The 18,426-nt window shown below is 45.6% G+C and overlaps 1 protein-coding gene across 8 annotated transcripts in view; it reads right to left on the reverse strand.

The window, feature by feature from the left end:
- CDC42BPA (CDC42 binding protein kinase alpha) overlaps positions 1-18,426 on the reverse strand; it is a 292,087-nt gene that overhangs the window by 7,496 nt on the left and 266,165 nt on the right. For 4 of the 8 annotated variants that reach the window (XM_039235877.1, XM_039235874.1, XM_039235873.1 and 1 more), the window contains 8 exons: positions 16,829-17,045; positions 15,544-15,606; positions 14,123-14,716; positions 12,015-12,112; positions 9,266-9,350; positions 6,627-6,750; positions 5,802-5,919; positions 1,101-1,283 (listed from right to left, as the gene is read on the reverse strand). In XM_039235877.1, coding sequence (XP_039091808.1) covers positions 1,101-1,283; positions 5,802-5,919; positions 6,627-6,750; positions 9,266-9,350; positions 12,015-12,112; positions 14,123-14,716; positions 15,544-15,606; positions 16,829-17,045 — 1,482 coding nt within the window. Of the gene's footprint in view, positions 1-1,060; positions 1,284-5,801; positions 5,920-6,626; positions 6,751-9,265; positions 9,351-12,014; positions 12,113-14,122; positions 14,717-15,543; positions 15,607-16,828; positions 17,046-18,426 lie in introns of all 8 variants that reach the window. The other 4 variants (XM_039235880.1, XM_039235878.1, XM_039235875.1 and 1 more) reach the window with 2 other exon arrangements.

The following is an 18,426-nucleotide window of genomic DNA, read 5'->3' on the forward strand; positions in this document are numbered from 1 at the left end:
TAACATCAGAGTTAACCTTATGATTCGTCAAATAACTTATTTTTATGACATTATGGCTTGGTGACAGCGACATTTCAAACATAATTTAGAGTGTACAGTAAAAACAAAAATACAAAAAGAAATTTCTCACTCTAGAGCCCTCTCTACAAATGAACAATGGATGCGACTACTTTTCTAAGTCAGAGGCCACTGTGCGACATGGGCTTGCACGACAGAACCCAAATATCTTATTTGCGAAATTAACTTGTGAGAACAGTGCTGGGCAGTCAGCACAGTGTGGACCCACGGGTGGAAGGACGGGAGAGCTTCCGGCCACCGCAAGGGCCGCGGGCTACAAAGATGTCGGCGGCATCCAAGGGGCCATTGGCAAATGCCACCCTCCTTCCCGATGCCGCATACTTCGTGTTTTCTCGCTCTCTGATTTAGTTGTTGTACCGTGGGTCCTGGGCGGAACTGAAGGCGTATCAGCATCTCAGAGCCTAGGAGGATTACCTTCTTTTTGTCATTTTTCCTGTTACTCGTTCATACTATTGTAATTTTTACTTGGGACAATTGGAAGCTTTTTAAAAAGGGGTTTATGGTAGACAGAAGGCCCGTGGCTAGGTCCTGCTGCAGACCTTAAGCAACCTGGCTAAATCAATAAAACTTCTCTGAATTGAGCCAGATATAGGGTAATGAGCTATAAAAAACATTCAGAAATGGTGGGGTTCCTTTTTTTTTTTAACAGAGTAAAGACCCACACGGGGCTATTTCTAATGATGGCATCTGTAAGGGGACGTCAAGATGGGAACATCTATTAAACTTAAAAAAAAAAAACAAAACCAAAAACCACCAACCCTCCAATATGGTTGAAAGAATAAAAGTGAAATCTTCCCCAGGCTTTGTGTCTTTCCTCAGAAGAAGAAAGAAAATAGAACTTGAAGAGGAGGAGGGGGAGGAGGAGGGGAAGGAGGAGGAGGGGGAGGGGGAGAGGTCTGGCAGAAGAGAAGCAGGAAGGAACATTCACAAAGGTAGCCCCCTCGGCGGGTTACTTATCAAGCTGGGTTCAGGAGGTCCGCACACGGTCAGTGGTAGTTAACACCTGACTCGGCTGTCCATACCCTCAGAGTCATAAAGCTGGGTGTACCGGGGGCAGAGCGCAGAGACGGGGAATACTCGGGGTTTATGGACTCAGGAGAGAGAAATTTTTCAGCGGAATTAACAGTCATGTGATAGATGTGCTCAAAGTTGATCGGAGAGGAGATGAGGCCGGAGTGGAGAGAGGGTGGATAAGGGAGGCCTGGCTATCAAAACAACAGGAAGAAGAAAACAAAAAAGGAACATGGTAATGAACATGTATTCACTGGTTACACGTGACATCTCAGCACACATGCGGAAGGCATGACATCGCTCCCATCAGCACTGAGTCCTTCAGGAAATACCTCCAGGCCTCAGAAAGTTCTGTTCTGTAACCTGCTGGTACTGAGACAGCTGACAGCAAAAACGTGCCATCAATAAGGACAGAAAGAACTGGTTAAAGGTCGGCGAACCCACTAGCGGCCTCTCATTAGAAGTGCTAGGAGCCTGTTTTCTTTAGATGCTAAAACCATTTCCCAGTGTTTACAGATTTCCATGTGTGTCTTCTTTCCGTGACCCTCATTATCAGTGTCAACTCCCAGCAGCCCAGATCTGTCTCCACTTGCACATCCAAAAAGACAGGCTCATTTTTAACAAGGGAAAAATCCCGTCAATGTCTGGGTGTATTAATAAAAACATAAAATACCGTAATAGTACTAAAGATAGAGAAAACGCTTTTCAAACCAAGGGCGCTAGTCTATCAGAACAGGAGTCATGAGGGAGCCGTCACTCAGCGCCCGGCCACCTTCTCCGAGGCCGTGTGGTCCAGGGCCGGTGGGCGGACCAGTGGGGGAGGAGGCTGGCCGTGCATCCACCCTCCCGAACTGGGATGAACTTGCAAACTCTCGCAAACTACGGAGGCTCAAAAAAGAGCTCCTCTAGAAGATATGGTTTTAAATGTAGAGATGTGAGTGAACCAAGACTTCCTAAAGTTATGGCCAGTGTGCCAAAATAAATCTTCTGGAGGTAAGATGTTATTCTTGTGTTCAGCGGGAGAAGCACCTGTCCTTTACTGGCGGCCCCCACTGTGAGGGAAGGTAAAGGACAAGGTCTCAGCATCTAGCGCAGTCCGTACTTCTAAGTCGTACGCGCTATCACTCGGCTAGACGTGGGTGTGTAAAGGGCTCACCTCTGATTCAAGAGAGAAAGGAAAAAAAAAAGACTCCCTCCTCATGACAATCTCTTCCACATTTGAGGCAAACAACCGTAGATCGGTGTCAATCGATATAAAGGTATAAAGGAAACAGAACTAAGCTCCTAATGATCTCCAACAAATTCTCTACGGTCGGAAGTATTTCCCAGGAAAGCAGTACTGATGGGAGAAGTGAAAACAGGAAAATGTCCGGGGCTCATGCTGCCCTTTGCACGGATGGCAGGTAATGGCTGATGGACTGAATTCATCTTAGGTTTTAGAAACAGTTCATTAAATACAGATAATTCCATTTCAGTGGAAAGGACATCTGACAACCTGAGAGCATATTAAAACACCACAAGATTTTCAATACACATATATATGTAGATACATGGGTACACGCATGAATATTATTTTTTTTCAGACCTGCGCACGACTGTGTATAGCAGGGTCTACCCCGAGACAAACACAGGTCTGGGCGGACAGTGGATCGAAACCATCGGCTGGCTGATGAAACGGATGCCTACGGCAGCCCCTGCCTGTCTGCCCCTGGCTAGTAAAAGAAAGTCCGGTGAAAATAAAATAGGGCGAAGACCCAGGTTTCAAAAATTTACACCAACTTCTCGTCTTGGAAACACAAAAGTGCTCATGTGTCAAGGAAGGAACGGAAGATGCATGACAAACTGGACCGCGCTGTAGGACACAGGCCCTGGTATCCACGACACCAAGAGCCAGCCAGGCAGTCACGGGTTAACACAATCAGGGACGGCAAACGCTAGAAATGAAGAGGTTGGATGGGAACGGCCAGCATGGGCGGCCACGCGCCATGGGGTCAGGTGTGGGAAGAAATCTCCCAGAAACGCTGTCGGGACTGGGGTTGCTCAGTCATTACCACCGGCCCCTATTTTGAACAAAAAAAGGAAAGACCAATTTCTTTCACTGGAAGTGTTGGGTGGGACGGTGAAGGGAGATGGTGTCGTGACAGAGGGGTTCTCACAGTGTCGGAAATTTGCTACCTCGTTTCTGTGTGCTTATTTGGGGGTGTGATGGCCGAGTCTTCCTGCATAGGAAGGTCTGAAAAACTTCTAGAACATCAGCAAATTGACTTTGCATGTGATGGCAGTAGACTATGAAGCAGAGGACTATTGTGTGAACCCCCACCCGATTTCACCTTAAGGAAAAATGCCGTAAGATGTGGGACATAACAGAATTTATAGCAAAATTTTCTGTAACTCTTGTGTTCTACGTATATTCTTTTTTGTGCACCAAAACAAAGCACATGTGAAACAAAATTTACAAAGTATAAGACCTACTAAGACCCTGCTAACAACTGAATAATTCCCTATTGGTTGATGTGTGGCTTTGCAGCATATGCATGTGTTTGAAATTTGTATCTAATCTCTCCATAGAATCTTTAAAAAAATTTTTTTAAAAATGTTTTATTTATTTCTAGGAGAGAGAGAGAGAGAGAGAGAGACAGCGTGAGCAGGGGAGGGTCAGAGAGAGAGGGAGTCACAGACTGAAACAGGCTCCAGGCTCTGAGCTGGCAGTCACCACAGAGCCTGACGGGGGGCTTGAACCCATGAACCGTGAGATCATGACCTAAGCGAAAGTCGGACGCTTAACCGACTAAGCCACCCAGGTGCCACTAAAAAAATTTTTTTTAACGTTTATTTTTGAGAGAGAGACTGCGAGTGGGGAAGGGGCAGAGAGAGAGGGAGACAGAGGGTCTGAAAACAGGCTCTAGGCTCTGAGCTGGCAGCACAGAGCCCAATGCAGGGGCTCGAACACATGAACTGTGAGATCGTGACCTGAGCTGAAGTCGAAAGTTTAACCAAATGAGCCACACAGGCTCTCCAAAAGAATCTGAAGTATATATCAGGTGTTGAAAACTATTATCCAACTGAGTTTTAAAAAGTTTCACTGAAATAGTACATTAACACTTGACTTTTCAAATAAGAGCTATAAAGTATATTCACGTCTCACATGTTTATCGAAGTATAAAAACTCTCTCTGAAACGGCAGAGGCGTGGAGCCACATGGGCAGTTTAGGTTTACTTCTGAGAATAAAGGATGACCAGACCAGGGACTTTAAACAGATGCTCAGAGGGGTGCCTGGGGGACTCAGTCAGTTAGGCGTTTGACTTTGGCTCAGGTCGTGATCTCATGGTTCATGGGTTCAAGCCCCATGTCGGGCTCTGTGCTGACAGCTCAGAGCCTGGAGCCTGCTTCGGATTCTGTGTCTCCCTCTCTCTCTGACCCTCCCCTGCTCACACTGTCTCTCTCTCTCTCTCAGAAATAATTAAAACATTAAAAAAAATTCTTTAAACAGATGATCCGAACGGGTGAAGAGTGAAGTCTGAACTCTCACCGCCAGGCAAAAAGGCGAAAAACCAGTGTAAGTTGTAACTCACAGAGAAGTATAACAGTGGAATATCTAACATGCTGGGTCTTCGAGTTTTTACCTAGTTTTAATGGCCATGTGTAACCTTTTGGCTTATCTATACTTTTCTGGTAAACATCCTGGTTGCCAGCGGGTGAAGGGCTATTGTGACAGCTGAGAACCTAGAGGAAGGGACGGCCACCACCGGGTCATTGCTACGAGCAGTAAGAACGCAGTGTTGATTCATGAACGGGCTCAATGGCCACTTGGGATGTGCGCTGAGGGACTCAGACTCCAGGACTGACTTTTTTTGGTTCCTCTCATGAGACAAATGCAAAATGACCTTTTAAAGTTTAACTTTGCCATTTTAAAAGCTTGACTGCACATTAAACGAGATGACCCAGCATTTTTTTCTCCTGGGTACATGTGTTCCTATCTCCTGTCACAGCAGAGCGGGCCGGCGAGGAGGTAAGAAGACAGGTGCCCTCAGAAGGAGCCTGGGGTCCAGACTCTCAGTCTGAATGCTACCACCAGTCACCCAAAGGGCCTATTAACGTGTCAGCAGTTTGCTCAGTATTGTGATACCAAGATGCGATATGCACAGAGCCTGGAAAATTCCTAATTCCGCTCCTGTTCTTAATTTCAACATCATGGGTCCAAGGATCCGACCTCCATGTGACAAACCAGTTTCCCTATGTTGTACTTTTGTGTGGAAGATGGACCGGGCAACAGGTGGGTCACCGGGGAGAGGACAGAGATATGACCGCCCAACCAGGTAACAGGTGCGACCGTTAATGACCAGCATATGGGGTTCTCTGCGGGTGGGAAATAGCCAAACATCTGTAGGGAACTGCTACCACGTAGAAATGTCGCTGATCTGGTGAGCGGGCCCTGAATCCCAGGAGAGACCCTCCCCCAGCCTGGCGGTGTGCTCCCCCACAAATGGATGTGGGGCAAGTTTACGGGCTGTGCAGCTACCAACCTGATCTGTCTGGTCCCTCACAGATGCCCGAATGCGGTTTTTCACGTGCGCATCACACGTTATAACGCTACGGGGACATGAGCCTCTTGTCATCACACTCCCGCATCGCGCTAGGCCCACGCGCGCATATGTGTCTTCTCCCCGCCCCACTCGTAACCCCGTCCCCACCCAGCCACCCTTTTTCTTACCATGGGCAGGTCTTTTAGGATCTGAATGCCATCTCCTGGGCCCATGTGTGCTATGTGGTTAAAATTAGTTGGGTTAGAAATTAACTTATTTCTCATTTCCGGATCTCGTAGCATCTCTCTGTAAGAGAAAACACCTGTTTAGACACTTTTTCTGTGCTCCGTCTGGTTAAACTTGAGAAAACAATTAAGCATCCTTGGTCACAAAAATAAAATGGTGAAATCAAGTTCAGTAGAATAATAGAAATAAATAAGAATAGAATAGAATAGAATAAATAAGAAAATATACTCAATTAAAACTTCGGAACTTCTGTTTTTAGCTACAAGATCTTGTGCTTTTTGGTGGGAGAACAGAGAGGGCTTTCTCAGCACTCACATACCAAAGCTCTAGGCCACAGACAGTCCGGACCATTTTCTGCAGGTCTTTTAAAATACCTGATAACGGTTTAGGGACGTTTTTACATGTAACTGGAAATACTACCAGCCTATGGGCTGTTTGCTCTTGAAGAGAAGAGTTACCCTGAAGTGCTCATGCCTGTACATGTGCCCTGTACGCAGTGAGGAACTGTTTATATGGCACAAAGGCTCACATTCTAGAAACTGTGAGTATTTCATGTACACAGAGAGATGGATGAAAATGTGGCACTTTAACCCAGCGCATATTTGCACTGTGGCGAGGACTCATTAAAGTCACCCTGAGAAGGACATTCGTGACTGTGGTGTCTGACACCACAGAGGGGCGACGGACTTTGAGACATTTTCCTTCCGCAGCAGCTCACTGTGTTGTCCCCCGCACCCCCCCTGCAGAGGGCCCTGTCGCCCCCCTACCTCCTCTGCTGCACTCTTTCCTCTTCTGGGACCCTGAAGGAGTAGCGTCGCTTATTGTTAATATTTCTAACCATCTGCTTTCGACTATTATCCGATGTTTCCGGAACCACCAGTTCATCCCCTTCTGTTAAAAGAATACGAAGAACAGCGATGTTCTTTAAAGCGCTAAAATGCTTTTTGTCCGTTAGTCTCCCAGGCAGTGCAAGCATGACTCAGTTGCCCAATGTACCCAGTTCACATTTCTGAAAGCTGTGCGGATACGGTAAATAGTAATTCACACCGGGACATATGGGAACAGGTATACGCAAAGTGAAACCTAGCTTACGAAATGCATTTTCACCTTGATTGGATTACAAACACACAGTGGCACCATTTTAGTGGAAGAAAAGGAAAATGCAGTTGCATGCAGGTCCTGTCGCCTTGTGCCCACCCCCCACCCCAATCCCTCTGCACTGTCTTCTCTCATTTTCCGAGTACTGGTTCCAATGGCTTAAGGTGTTAAAAAAACGTCTCAGGTTAAGCTACATGGTCCTCAGCATCAATGGTAAACTATTCACGCAAATGTTCATTAAAATTGTTTTTACATAATAAAACATTTCCTGTGCAAGAGCCAATCTGCTGGATGTGGGTAAGGACAAAAACCCGCACTAGACCAGCTTCCCTTACTGAAGGCCCGACTCTTCTGTTTCTACACCCCCCGCCCCCAACCCGTGCCGGTGGGGCGCGGATACTTCACCATATGCGCCCAGCACCCGGGTTCAATGTTCACACCTACAAGTAAACCACCGCCAGCCACAGGCTCCCCAGACACGCGGAGATCGGTGAACACACGCAAGGAATGAAAGAGGCAGCTGTGCTCACACAACATGAGGAATGCCGTTCTCTCAACGTGGAACAGAAGAAAAGCCCATCTGAAGAGTTTTTAACACCCACAAAGCTGAAGTGAGGAAAAGGTGAACCGAGGCAGGGGGTTAGTGGAAAAGCAATTTTCTTCTTGTACCCTAATAATGCAGCCTCATCAGCTGGCCTTAACTACGTGTGAAGCACGATTTTAGAGCGTGAGAATTGTGCAGCCGGAGGAGGTCTGGGTCCTGGTGGCGGTGGGGGACAAGTGATGGCCGGAATGAAGGCCGCGGCAACACTGAGCCCGAGAGTTGAATGACCGAGCCAGACAGAGAATTTTGATTGGAATTGCACTGAATGTGTAGATTGCTTTGGGTAGTAATGACATTTTAACAATATTTATTCTTCCGACCCATGAGCATGAATGGTTTTCCATTTCTTTGTGTCTTCTTCAATTTCCTTCATAAATTTTCTATAGTTTTCATCATACAGATCTCCTCTATCTTTGGTTAGGTTTATTCCTAGGTATTTTATGGTTTTTGTGCAATTGTAAATGGGATCAGTTTCTTGATTTCTCTTTCTGTTGCTTCATTATTGGTGTATAAAAATGCAACCGATTTCTGTATGTTGATTTTATATCTTGCAACATTGCTGAATTCATGGATCAGTTCTAGTAGGCTTCTGGTGGAGTCTGTCGGGTTTTCTATGTACAGTATCATGTCGTCTGCGAAAAGTGAAAGTTTGACTTCTTCTTTATCAATTCTGATGCCTTTTATTTCCTTTTGTTGTCTGAGCCAGACAGAGAAAAGGAAAGGGCCTCTGGGGGACCGGGCACCCCCTGCCCTTGCTGAGCACAAGACGCAGGTGCTGAAATTCTGCCAGGTCTTCCCTCTCCAAGCTCCGCCTCTGCAGCCGGCCTAGAGCAGCAGAAGGAGGGGTGGAAAGATGGGGAAACACGCGTGGGAAGAGGCTTTATCCTACAGACGTGAACTGGGAAATGGATACTTTCTGGATCATTCCGGCCACAAGCGCTGAGAACAGGTGAAGCTGACCCTATACGAATATGTGGACTTCCTCTAGGAAACAGATGCAAATTAAGTACAGGCCCCAGGCATGGTGAGGCTTAGAGCTCAAGTTTAGTAGCTTCATGGTGAATCCATCACTGAGTGGGAATCGCTTCTAAAACCCCACTCTCCTTTCTCATGTCACGGTGGAATATCCCCTCAGGCAGGACCTCCTCTACCCACCAGTCGGTCAGCCAAGGGACCCGAGTGCCGAGGGGCCACCACATGTCCATGGACACCGCCCGTGCCCTCCCTGGCTCCCATTCGCCCTCCTGACTCTGGCGGTCAGTGCTGTCATGGCCACTCATGAAGTTCTAGGCCCCAGGTGCCCTTGGCGGAAGATATGCTCTTGAAGTCCCCGGTCAGAATTCCGGATGAGTGTTCACCATTTTAGTGCCATTATAGACTTTGGTTAGGGTTTTGCAGCATTGATAGTCCAGAAAATACTATTTTCAGCCATACTTTCTCCACTTAATTCAGGACTTCCCAGAAAAATAAGGGAGGTCACAAACAAGTATTTTTGTCTACAGCTACACAAGGTTAGATGGAAGGACTTTTTATCCATTTAACTTACTATATTGAGAGAGTATGACAGAAGTCAGGGTCACAGACTTTGGACTAAGAGAATCCTGAGTTTAAATGTGGTCACTGCCATTTATTAATTATCTCTAGGCAGTCAGCTCAGAGAGAATGTTTCCCTGGGACTATCCCATTAATGTTTTATTTCCTTACCTGCCATCTTATTTTTGAAATATATTAATCTAATGGTCTCCAACCCTAAAAGGTTTAATGATCCTTCACTGTTTAAGGGTCGAACCTAAAATAAGAATGAAAAAAATATATAATTAGCATTTCAGTAACACCATCCAATGGAATCATAAAACTTTAGGCCTATTTGTAAAGTACAGACTATTAAGACCTTTCATTTATCTTTCCTCTTCAGAAGATAGCACTCTCAGAAAAATCAACATTAATTCTGATGGAAGTGGGTATACAATGATCTAATTTTAATAAACAGTTATAATGATAACATTTTATTTTTTTAAATATTTTTATTTATTTCTAGGAGACAGAGAGACAGCGTGAGCAGGGGAGGGTCAGAGAGAGAGGGAGACACACACTCTGAAATAGGCTCCAGGCTCTGAGCTGGCAGTCAGCACAGAGCCTGATGCGGGGCTCGAACCCACGAACCGCGAGATCATGACCTAAGCGAAAGTCGGACGCTTAACCGACTAAGCCACCCAGGCGCCCCTATGATGACAATATTTTAAAGGAAGAATATTCTGGGGAAAAAAGTAGAAATACACTGAAATCTTAAATTTGGCTTTTTAAAGCCTTAGTGACTACATAATCATACTAAGGAGATATCAACACAGCTACTTTATGAACCTGGGTGGAACTAAATGTCCACATATGACAGAGATGAAACTGCATCACTGGGAAATGGCGCACAGAGAAAACGGTATCCCCAGTTCACACCACACACAAACCCACACCAACTCCATAGATTCATGACGTTGATGTAATTGGCACACCTTTCAAACATTTGGAATAAAATATAGATCATATCTTTATGACCTTGAGGTAGGAGTTTCTTAACAGAAGAAACATAAATGTAAAGGAGAAGAGTGATACACATAATGACATTAAAATTTATAACAGTAAGTTTTTAGCAAAATAATATGATTTATCATTATTTTACAAAAATATATGCTTGGAAAAATACAACATAAAAATAGGTCACAAATAGAAAAGATTTACCCCATCCTTTCCCCAGTATTTATGAGATATAAAGAATTTCAATAAATCAGTAAGAAAAAGAAGCCAAACAGAAAAATAGGCAAAAAGCATGAGTAGGTATTTCACAGGAGAAGAAATAAGAATGAATGAACATATAAAAGATTCTCAACAACACAGTTAATTGGAGACAAGCAAAGTAATGCTTCACTGAGACAGCATGCTGCAACCATTTATAATGGTTATAAAACAATGAGTCCTGAGAACGGCAAGGTCAGAGAAGATGTGGGTGAGCAGGCCCTCCCGTGTACTGCTGGGGGAGTATGAGCCCGTACAATTACTCCGGAAAATAATCCAACACTAGCTTGTAAAGTTGAACCCCTGCATTCCCTGTGTTCCATCAATTCCGTCCTAGACACGTGACTTAGAGGCGCTCAAGCACACACACGCCCAATGACACAGGCATCAGCGGTCACAGCAGCAAAACCTGGAAAATGATTCACGTGTCTGCCAATGAGACAATGGAGAAACGGATTGTGACTTGGTCACTCGACAGAATATTTTATAGCTGTGAAAAGCAATGCACTATTTGTAACTGCACGGATGGACCCTGGAATATGCGTGAAGGAAGCAAGGCAGAGAACACACAACATAACGTTTTCACAAAGCTCACAGGCGAATAGAACTGAATGATACAGAACAAAACAAGTGTTGAGGAATATTTAAATATGCCAAAAAAAAATCTGCATTTTAAGAAAAGGAAAGGAATGGTACACGCAACATTCAGGGTAGTGATTTCCTTTGGAGGGGCCTGGCGGACGGGACAAGGGACGTGTACGATGGAAGAGGCAGTGATGTTGGTAATATTCTGGGCCCGAAGTTAGGAGGTGGGGTCATGAGTGAGCAGTTAATTATTATACTTCATAAAGGTCCTATTCTTTTGTATGTATTATAGGATTTACATGATAAAACGGAAAATTACATGTAATCAGCCCCAAATTGCAAGCCAGAGGGCCATATTTTGGGTGCTTTACATGAGGTGGGAGTATTTCCAAGAGTTTTCACTGTTGACGTCCTTTAACGTTGGGGCAGACCTTGAAATCTGACCTTGGCTACTTTCCTGCACCTATTCTTCTCAACCCTGCCCCTCGCAGACGACGCAAGCTACGTACGTCTTCGTGACACCATTACTCTTCACCGATGCACAACAGTCGTTGTATACTTGTAAAAATTCTCTATCATCATAGGGAAGAGCATGTTCTATGAGGAACATATAACACCTTTATTTTTTTAATCACAAGATGCTTCAGCATAGTTTGGGCTCTCAGGTTAGTCACTTTTCCAGCCTGTGGGGTCTGTCTCACAGGATCACCACCCACACGCCACGCCGTGAACGACAGCCACAAGGAGGAGTGACGGTGTTCCCCTCCCACCCCCTGCCCAGAGCTCCTGAAGGAGAGGAGGACCTGCATGTGAGGTGGATGGTACGTTCCTGTCACTGGTTATCATGATACTCACGTTGACAAAGCAAAACACGGTGAAACTAAATGTGATAAAAAATACTATGGTGTTGAGCTACTTATACAATTAACCAGCTCGTCTTCTGTTTCTATCTCCTTTCCCTTAGCTAAATCCCACATAGCAACCACCAGAAAATGCTCGATTAGTGAAAAGAGCTAATGGGTCTCATCAGTGTTACACTACATTCATGAGTTTGCTAGTCCCTATTTTAGGGTTAAATTACCTTTTTGAGTGGGAGAGTCTGAATCCATTCCATGGAGTTCACATCGAAGATATCGACCGCGTTTTCACTGTACACTGAGAGATACGGTGCATTGTAGCCTATGAGAAGGGAATGAGGGAACAGTGGCTAATTACTTGTTTTTTTTGTTTTGTTTTTTTTTGAGAGAGAGAGCATGAATGCATATGCATGCGAGCTTGGGAGGCAGAGAGAGGGAGAGAATCTTAAGCGGGCTCTGTGCTCAGTGCAGATTCTGATGGGGGGGGGATTGATTTCAATCTGAGATCATGATCTGAGCTGAAACCAAGAGTCGGATGCTTAACTGACTGAGCCACCCAGGCGCCTCTTTTTTTTCTCAGTAGGCTTCATGCCCAGTGCAGAGCCCAACATGGGGCTTGAACTCATGACCCTGAGATCAAGACCTGAGCTGAGATCAAGACACTTAACTGGCTGAGCCACCCAGGCACTCCCGTACTTCTAATTCTTCAACCCAAAACATTCTGAAAGATCTATGCTAAATAATCGTAGAACGGAATCCCACTGAAGTCCTACTGCAGTCACACAGCGGCCGCGTCCAATCATTTTTGAGCAGAACATAAACCATAAACGAGCAGTGGACGTGCTATGGGTTGGATGAGACGGCAGCTATCACACAGGAGGCTCTGGCTCATGCTGAGGGCGTGACGCTCCCTTGTCTGATGCTAGTTCTATAAAGGGATGTCTCATGTCACGTTTTCAATACTTGATTCCTAGACCATTGAATGACTGACAGTGAAACAGAATTAACACGTGCAGTCGCCTTTATGAATGTACGATAGAGCACCTCGCATGGTTACATGAATCCTCAAAACTGTTCAGTGATGGAATGAGCATCGACAGTGGCAGAGCAGAGGGAGGAGACGATCACCTAAGCCGGAGTCACGGATTAAACTACTGGCCACGCTACTCAGACAAGCCAGATATTCTACTTCTCACTCCACTTAGATGGAATGCTTTGCACCATTACCTGACTAGGTTACAAGACAGCCTTTACCCTGCGTACACCACCACAGAGGAAAGTACATATTGTAACAGAAACAAAAATGTAAGAATTGTTAGGTCTGGGTAGGGAGGATTAGAAGTATTTTTCTTTTTCTTTCTTTCTTTTTTAGATCTAGGTTTTCTCACTCCTGTAACAAGCACACACGGCCTCCTAACTCTTCTTCCACTGAACCTTTACATGGACGGGCCCGTGCCCGCCATCCCTCCCCACAGGGGCCAGTGGAAGAGGTTTCATGCCCCCCAACCTCCGATCCTCACCCCCACCCTGCCCTGGGTTTTGATACCCATCCTGTCTGGCCTCCGTGGGGATCTTACTCTATTTCCTGGATTTACCACACAGTTGACCTTTCCTGGTTGGAGAATGCTGAGCGGATCAGCATTCAAACACATTCAGGTGTCGTCTGCTGAGGGTTTGGGGTTAGGTGCCCTGCGCATCCCCACAGGGTGGCCACAGCCCACTGCAGCATCCCGGCCCACAGGGGTCCCGCCCACTCCACCCTGTGCTCCGTGAGGACACTGCTGCTCTTGCGCTCTGGCTGCATCTTGGCCAGTGAAAGGGCACGTGATGGGCATCCGCTACTTCACTGATGTCCTCGTAGTTCTTGAAAGGGTGCAAGAGGCGACCTTAAATATCCGTGTATTCAGAAAAAACCATCAAGTGGAGAAAGGCGTCTTTTAGCTGTTGTGTTATACTTTACATCAGGGCTTATGTAGTTCACTCAGTAACTACTTCTCCAGAGTAAGTCTTAGGGGCCGTTTATGCTCGTAAGATTGTATTTTTGGGGACAGTGAAGATAGTTGCTTAGAGGTACTTCGGTTCAAAATCTGGCTAAGTAAAATGTTCCACTGAAAGATCAGCTTCAACTATGGACTGTGACCACCCTGCTGGCCTAGGTCTAACTAACCACGGAGAGTTACTTGGTGCAAATGACATAATTAGTACTTAGGCAAAACCTCGCGGAAGAGCTAGGAAAATAAGCCGGTATTAAGAGGGAATGTATTAGGAAATGAGGCTGAGGGAGAAGGAAGGAGACACCGAGGGAAAACGGCCAAAAGAAAGAGACTCTTACAACAGGCAGAGGGGTTGGCTGGCCACATGAGCTCCTGCTGTCTGGATCTCCGGCCCTGGCAGTCCGTGTATATCCCCATGCTGTTAAAACACAGCAGGTACTCTTTACTGGAGATCTCAACTGCACAGATGGCGTCCATCGGCTGATGCGTGATAAACGACAGCGTGTGGTCGTTTGAGTGCAGCAGACTGTACGGACCGCCTTCTCCATTCAGGGGGTACCTCAGGAAGCCCGACTGGAACCCCACGCACAGCTGCTCGCTGAAGATCGCCATCCACTGCACGTTATACGGGACTTGAATTTCCTTAAATTTTCGGTGACGGGTCTTGCTCTGAAATAGTTCGTAACAGAGGACCTGCCTTTTCATTGCCACACACAGGCACGTGAGAGCTCCGTGGCATATCTTGCCCGAAGTTATGCTTTGACAGCCTTTCGTTTCTGCCAGCTTGTAAAAATCGGTCTCTCGCCCGTCCAAAGCTGCCATGGGGAAAAGTCGCACGTGCCGATTTCGCCCTGAGATGACAACAACAAGCTGATCGTTGGGAATGAGTTCGATCTGATGGATCTTCTTGTTGTCACCGACTCTGATGATTTCTGTGCAAAGAAGCAATAATAAATCAAAAGCAGAATAACGTTTTAGTTATTCCTCATATCCCAATGACACGCACAAGGAAGGTCAACTTATAAGGAAGACATGGATGCACACGGAAGGTAAGAGATCAGATTCATGTGGAGAAAGGGGGAGATAATTATACCCATCACAAGGTAACGGCACACACCCACAGTGAGGTAAGGAAAAGGGTACCACGCCTTCAGGAGAAACCTTTTTGCTGGCACTAAACTCTTGGCAACGTCTCCATGGCACTCCTGTTTTAAAAACTGAGAAACACTTATTTCACTGAACGTATTCTAGGGGTAACAGATGCAGTTTAAGTGCACTGTCTTCCCACGATCGCACTTGATATAAAAATAGGACACTAATAAATTGGTTCCTTTTTATTTCCTCGGTATTTAATTTGGCCCTGGAAAAAAAATCTTCGGTAGTAAATGCGGGAGAAAATCCTGCAACAGTGAACACATACTTGAATGACGGCTACTACTTCTAATCCTAACAGAGCAATGAAAAGTCTGGCTGTATCTTTCACGTCCCCTCTTCAGGCGTGCAGGCGGTCTGGAGAGCACAGGTGCTGAATAAATGATACAAGAAACACAACACACACTTGGAAGTTTAAGAACTCAGAGGATTAAAGAATTTTAAAAATTACCTTTTGATTTAGAAACACATCAAATGAGGTCTGGAAAATTTCAATTACAGAATGAATAAGATCAAATCCTGCTCTTCTTATAATTTAAAACCTAGAGTTTAGAATTTTTCTAACAACATAGGGTTGAAAGTTACTCCGCAATAATTTTTCTCTTACCATCTTTCGTGACGTGTACAACAAATAACCCTTCTTCGTTTCCCAACGCGATCCGTTCATGGTCTGCAGAAGACATAAATACGAAACACTGTTAACAGGGCAGTCCTTTCATGGTCTACAGAAGACACGAATACAAAACATGATTACTACAAAACATGATTACGATTCTTTCGTGGTCTACAGAAGACACAAATATGAAACATTGTGAACAGAGTGATCCTTTCGTGGTCTACAGAAGACATGAATATGAAACACTGTTAACAGGCAAAGCTGGGTTAAACCGATAGAACAAAATAGGTAATAAATTTGGTGCAAAAACACTCAAGTAAGTAACTTAAAAATAACAATAACAATTTGTACTATTAAGTTCCCTTTCAGATGACTGAAGTAAATATTACCTCATGTCATTTTTTTTTTTTTAAATGTTTTATTTATTTCTAGGAGACAGAGAGAAAGACAGCGTGAGTGGGGGAGGGTCAGAGAGAGAGGGAGTCACAGACTGAAACAGGCTCCAGGCTCTGAGCTGGCAGTCAGCACAGAGCCCGACGCGGGGCTCGAACCCATGAACCGCGAGATCATGACCTAAGCGAAAGTCGGACGCTTAACCGACTAAGCCACCCAGGCGCCCCTACCTCATGTCATTTTTAACAGGACGATCATTAGAAAGTATATCAATACTTAAAAAAGAAGTAATGTTTATACAATAGAGGGTGGGAAAAAAAAGAAAAAAAACCTAGCTTGCGAGTGCCATGGGCCCAGTTCTACTTGTTTTGGGAGGGAGAAAATGTGGAAGGCATTTGGACCCTACTTGTTAACTTTTCATTATTTACTAGAAAGTAACAAAAGAGTTGGATGTGTACCAATAATCTGACAGGAACTGAAACCTCCAGACCCAGAAACTGCTCTCTCTTTCTCTCTCTCTCTCTCGGGCATCTGCTATACAGACATCCCGTCCCGGGCCGCACCTTACCGAACCTCCTAACTTCTGCAAGGTTATCAGAACCTGCATCCTACCCAGAGAAACTTAAGCTTTAAGAAGTTAAGTAGTTTGTTCTAAGTCACACAGCAGAAAATTGTTCACAGGTTCACCTTTAGTGTTTTTTTTTCCGGAAGAAAACACACTTGGAAAGCACTTTTCCCGGAGTACTTGCTCAGCAGATGCTCACTGCGCATGTGGGGCACAGCACCGGCCACCCTGAACACGGGGGGTTCCTGGACGCAAGCCAGCCCCGCTCCCTGGCTGGTCAACAGCTGTGCTAACACGGTCAACGGCGCCAGTCCATACCTATGATTGCGGCTGCCTGGGTTGTTTTAATGAGCGGCAGAGTGCTGTCATAAGCCTCCTTGGGGACGTAGACGGAACGGTCTCGGAATTTGTTTTTCTTCAAAATCTTGTGCAGCTCGCTGAGCACGCCCACCCACTTGTTCCTCTCGCTCTCGCTCTCCGCGAGCATCAGGACCGAACACCTGCTGTCGGATGTCGAGAGCTGGGAAGCTGTGACCTAGGACAGTTAAATCAGCCTGCGTTAGAAAACAGACACGCTTCAAGCAGGTTTCAAGCTGACGCTGGTTTGCTTAGCTCTGGCCAACAAGGTGAGCACTCAACAAATGATCCCTTTCACCGAGGTCAGCTCCCCTAATCAGAAGAATAACGAGTCTTAGCAGTAGGATTCATGACAAAGCAAAGGTAGCAGATACGTTTACCCATCCATATCTATTACTTATAGCAGGTACCATTTTATTTTTAAAAAATTTTTAATGTTTTTATTTCTGAGAGAGAGAGAGAGAGAGAGAGAGAGAGACAGCATGAGCAGGGGAGGGTCAGAGAGAGAGGGAGATACAGAATCCGAAGCAGGCTCCAGGCTCTGAGCTGTCAGCACAGAGCCCGACGCGGGGCTCGAACCCACGAACCGTGAGATCATGACCTGAGCCGAAGTCGGACGCTTAACTGACTGAGCCACCCAGGTGCCCCTAGCAGATGTACCAGTTTAAATGTTACTCTTTTTATTTTCTTAGCTATGGTGTGCTGAGTGCCACCATTAAGAAACGCATCGCCCCCATTACTCATAGATCAACAGCATCTGACATTTCCTGGGTTAAGCGTGAGCACCGATCAAAGCCGTGCACAAGCACTGAGGCAGCTCCTGCATCTGAGTGACCCTCCGAGGGAACGTGTACCGTCCCCAAGGACGCCCCACCAGACTGGGTCCCGTGTCCATGCTCACACACACTACATGCCATACCGGTTCTCAACTTCTTTTAAAAAGTCAGAAGTGTTCAGAAATAAACTTAATGTTCTTTGCCACTTCATAACATACGCACATAATCTTAGGGAAGATCAGATCACTTGGATTCATATTTAAATGAAGATTTAGCATTATACAAATAGCACTTACAATCAAGACATTTAAATGTCACATACATGTGGTTTAGGCAGCAGTGACAATAAACTCCCGCTGTGTGAATCAGCTATAGGCAAGGGGGCCTCTTTTGGCCCCTCTGGTGTCCGTCCTCAGACACTGTATTCATAGACAAATACTAAGTACGCAGGCCTAACATTAGGGCAGTAGACTTTTTATTTATTTTGAGAGGGATTGCGAGTGGAGGAGCGGAGAGAGAGGGACAGAGAGAATCAGCGCGGAGCCCAACACAGAGCTCGATCTCCCGGATAGTCAGTTTATGACCTGAGCTGAAACCAAGAGTTGGATGCTTAACCAACTGAGCCACCTAGGCACTCCTAAACCTTTACTGTCTTAATTCGCCAATTCAAGATGGCCCTGTGGGAGGGGAGGCAGCCTCCAAAGATGGCCACCAGCAAGTCTTCTACGGAATTGCATTCTTCTCATCAAGCTGTGCCGTCTACTGCCCCTCCCCTTAAGTCCA

This window comes from Hyaena hyaena, unplaced genomic scaffold (assembly GCF_003009895.1).
Source record: "Hyaena hyaena isolate Hyena2069 unplaced genomic scaffold, ASM300989v1 scaffold_103, whole genome shotgun sequence".
Lineage (NCBI taxonomy): Eukaryota > Metazoa > Chordata > Mammalia > Carnivora > Hyaenidae > Hyaena > Hyaena hyaena.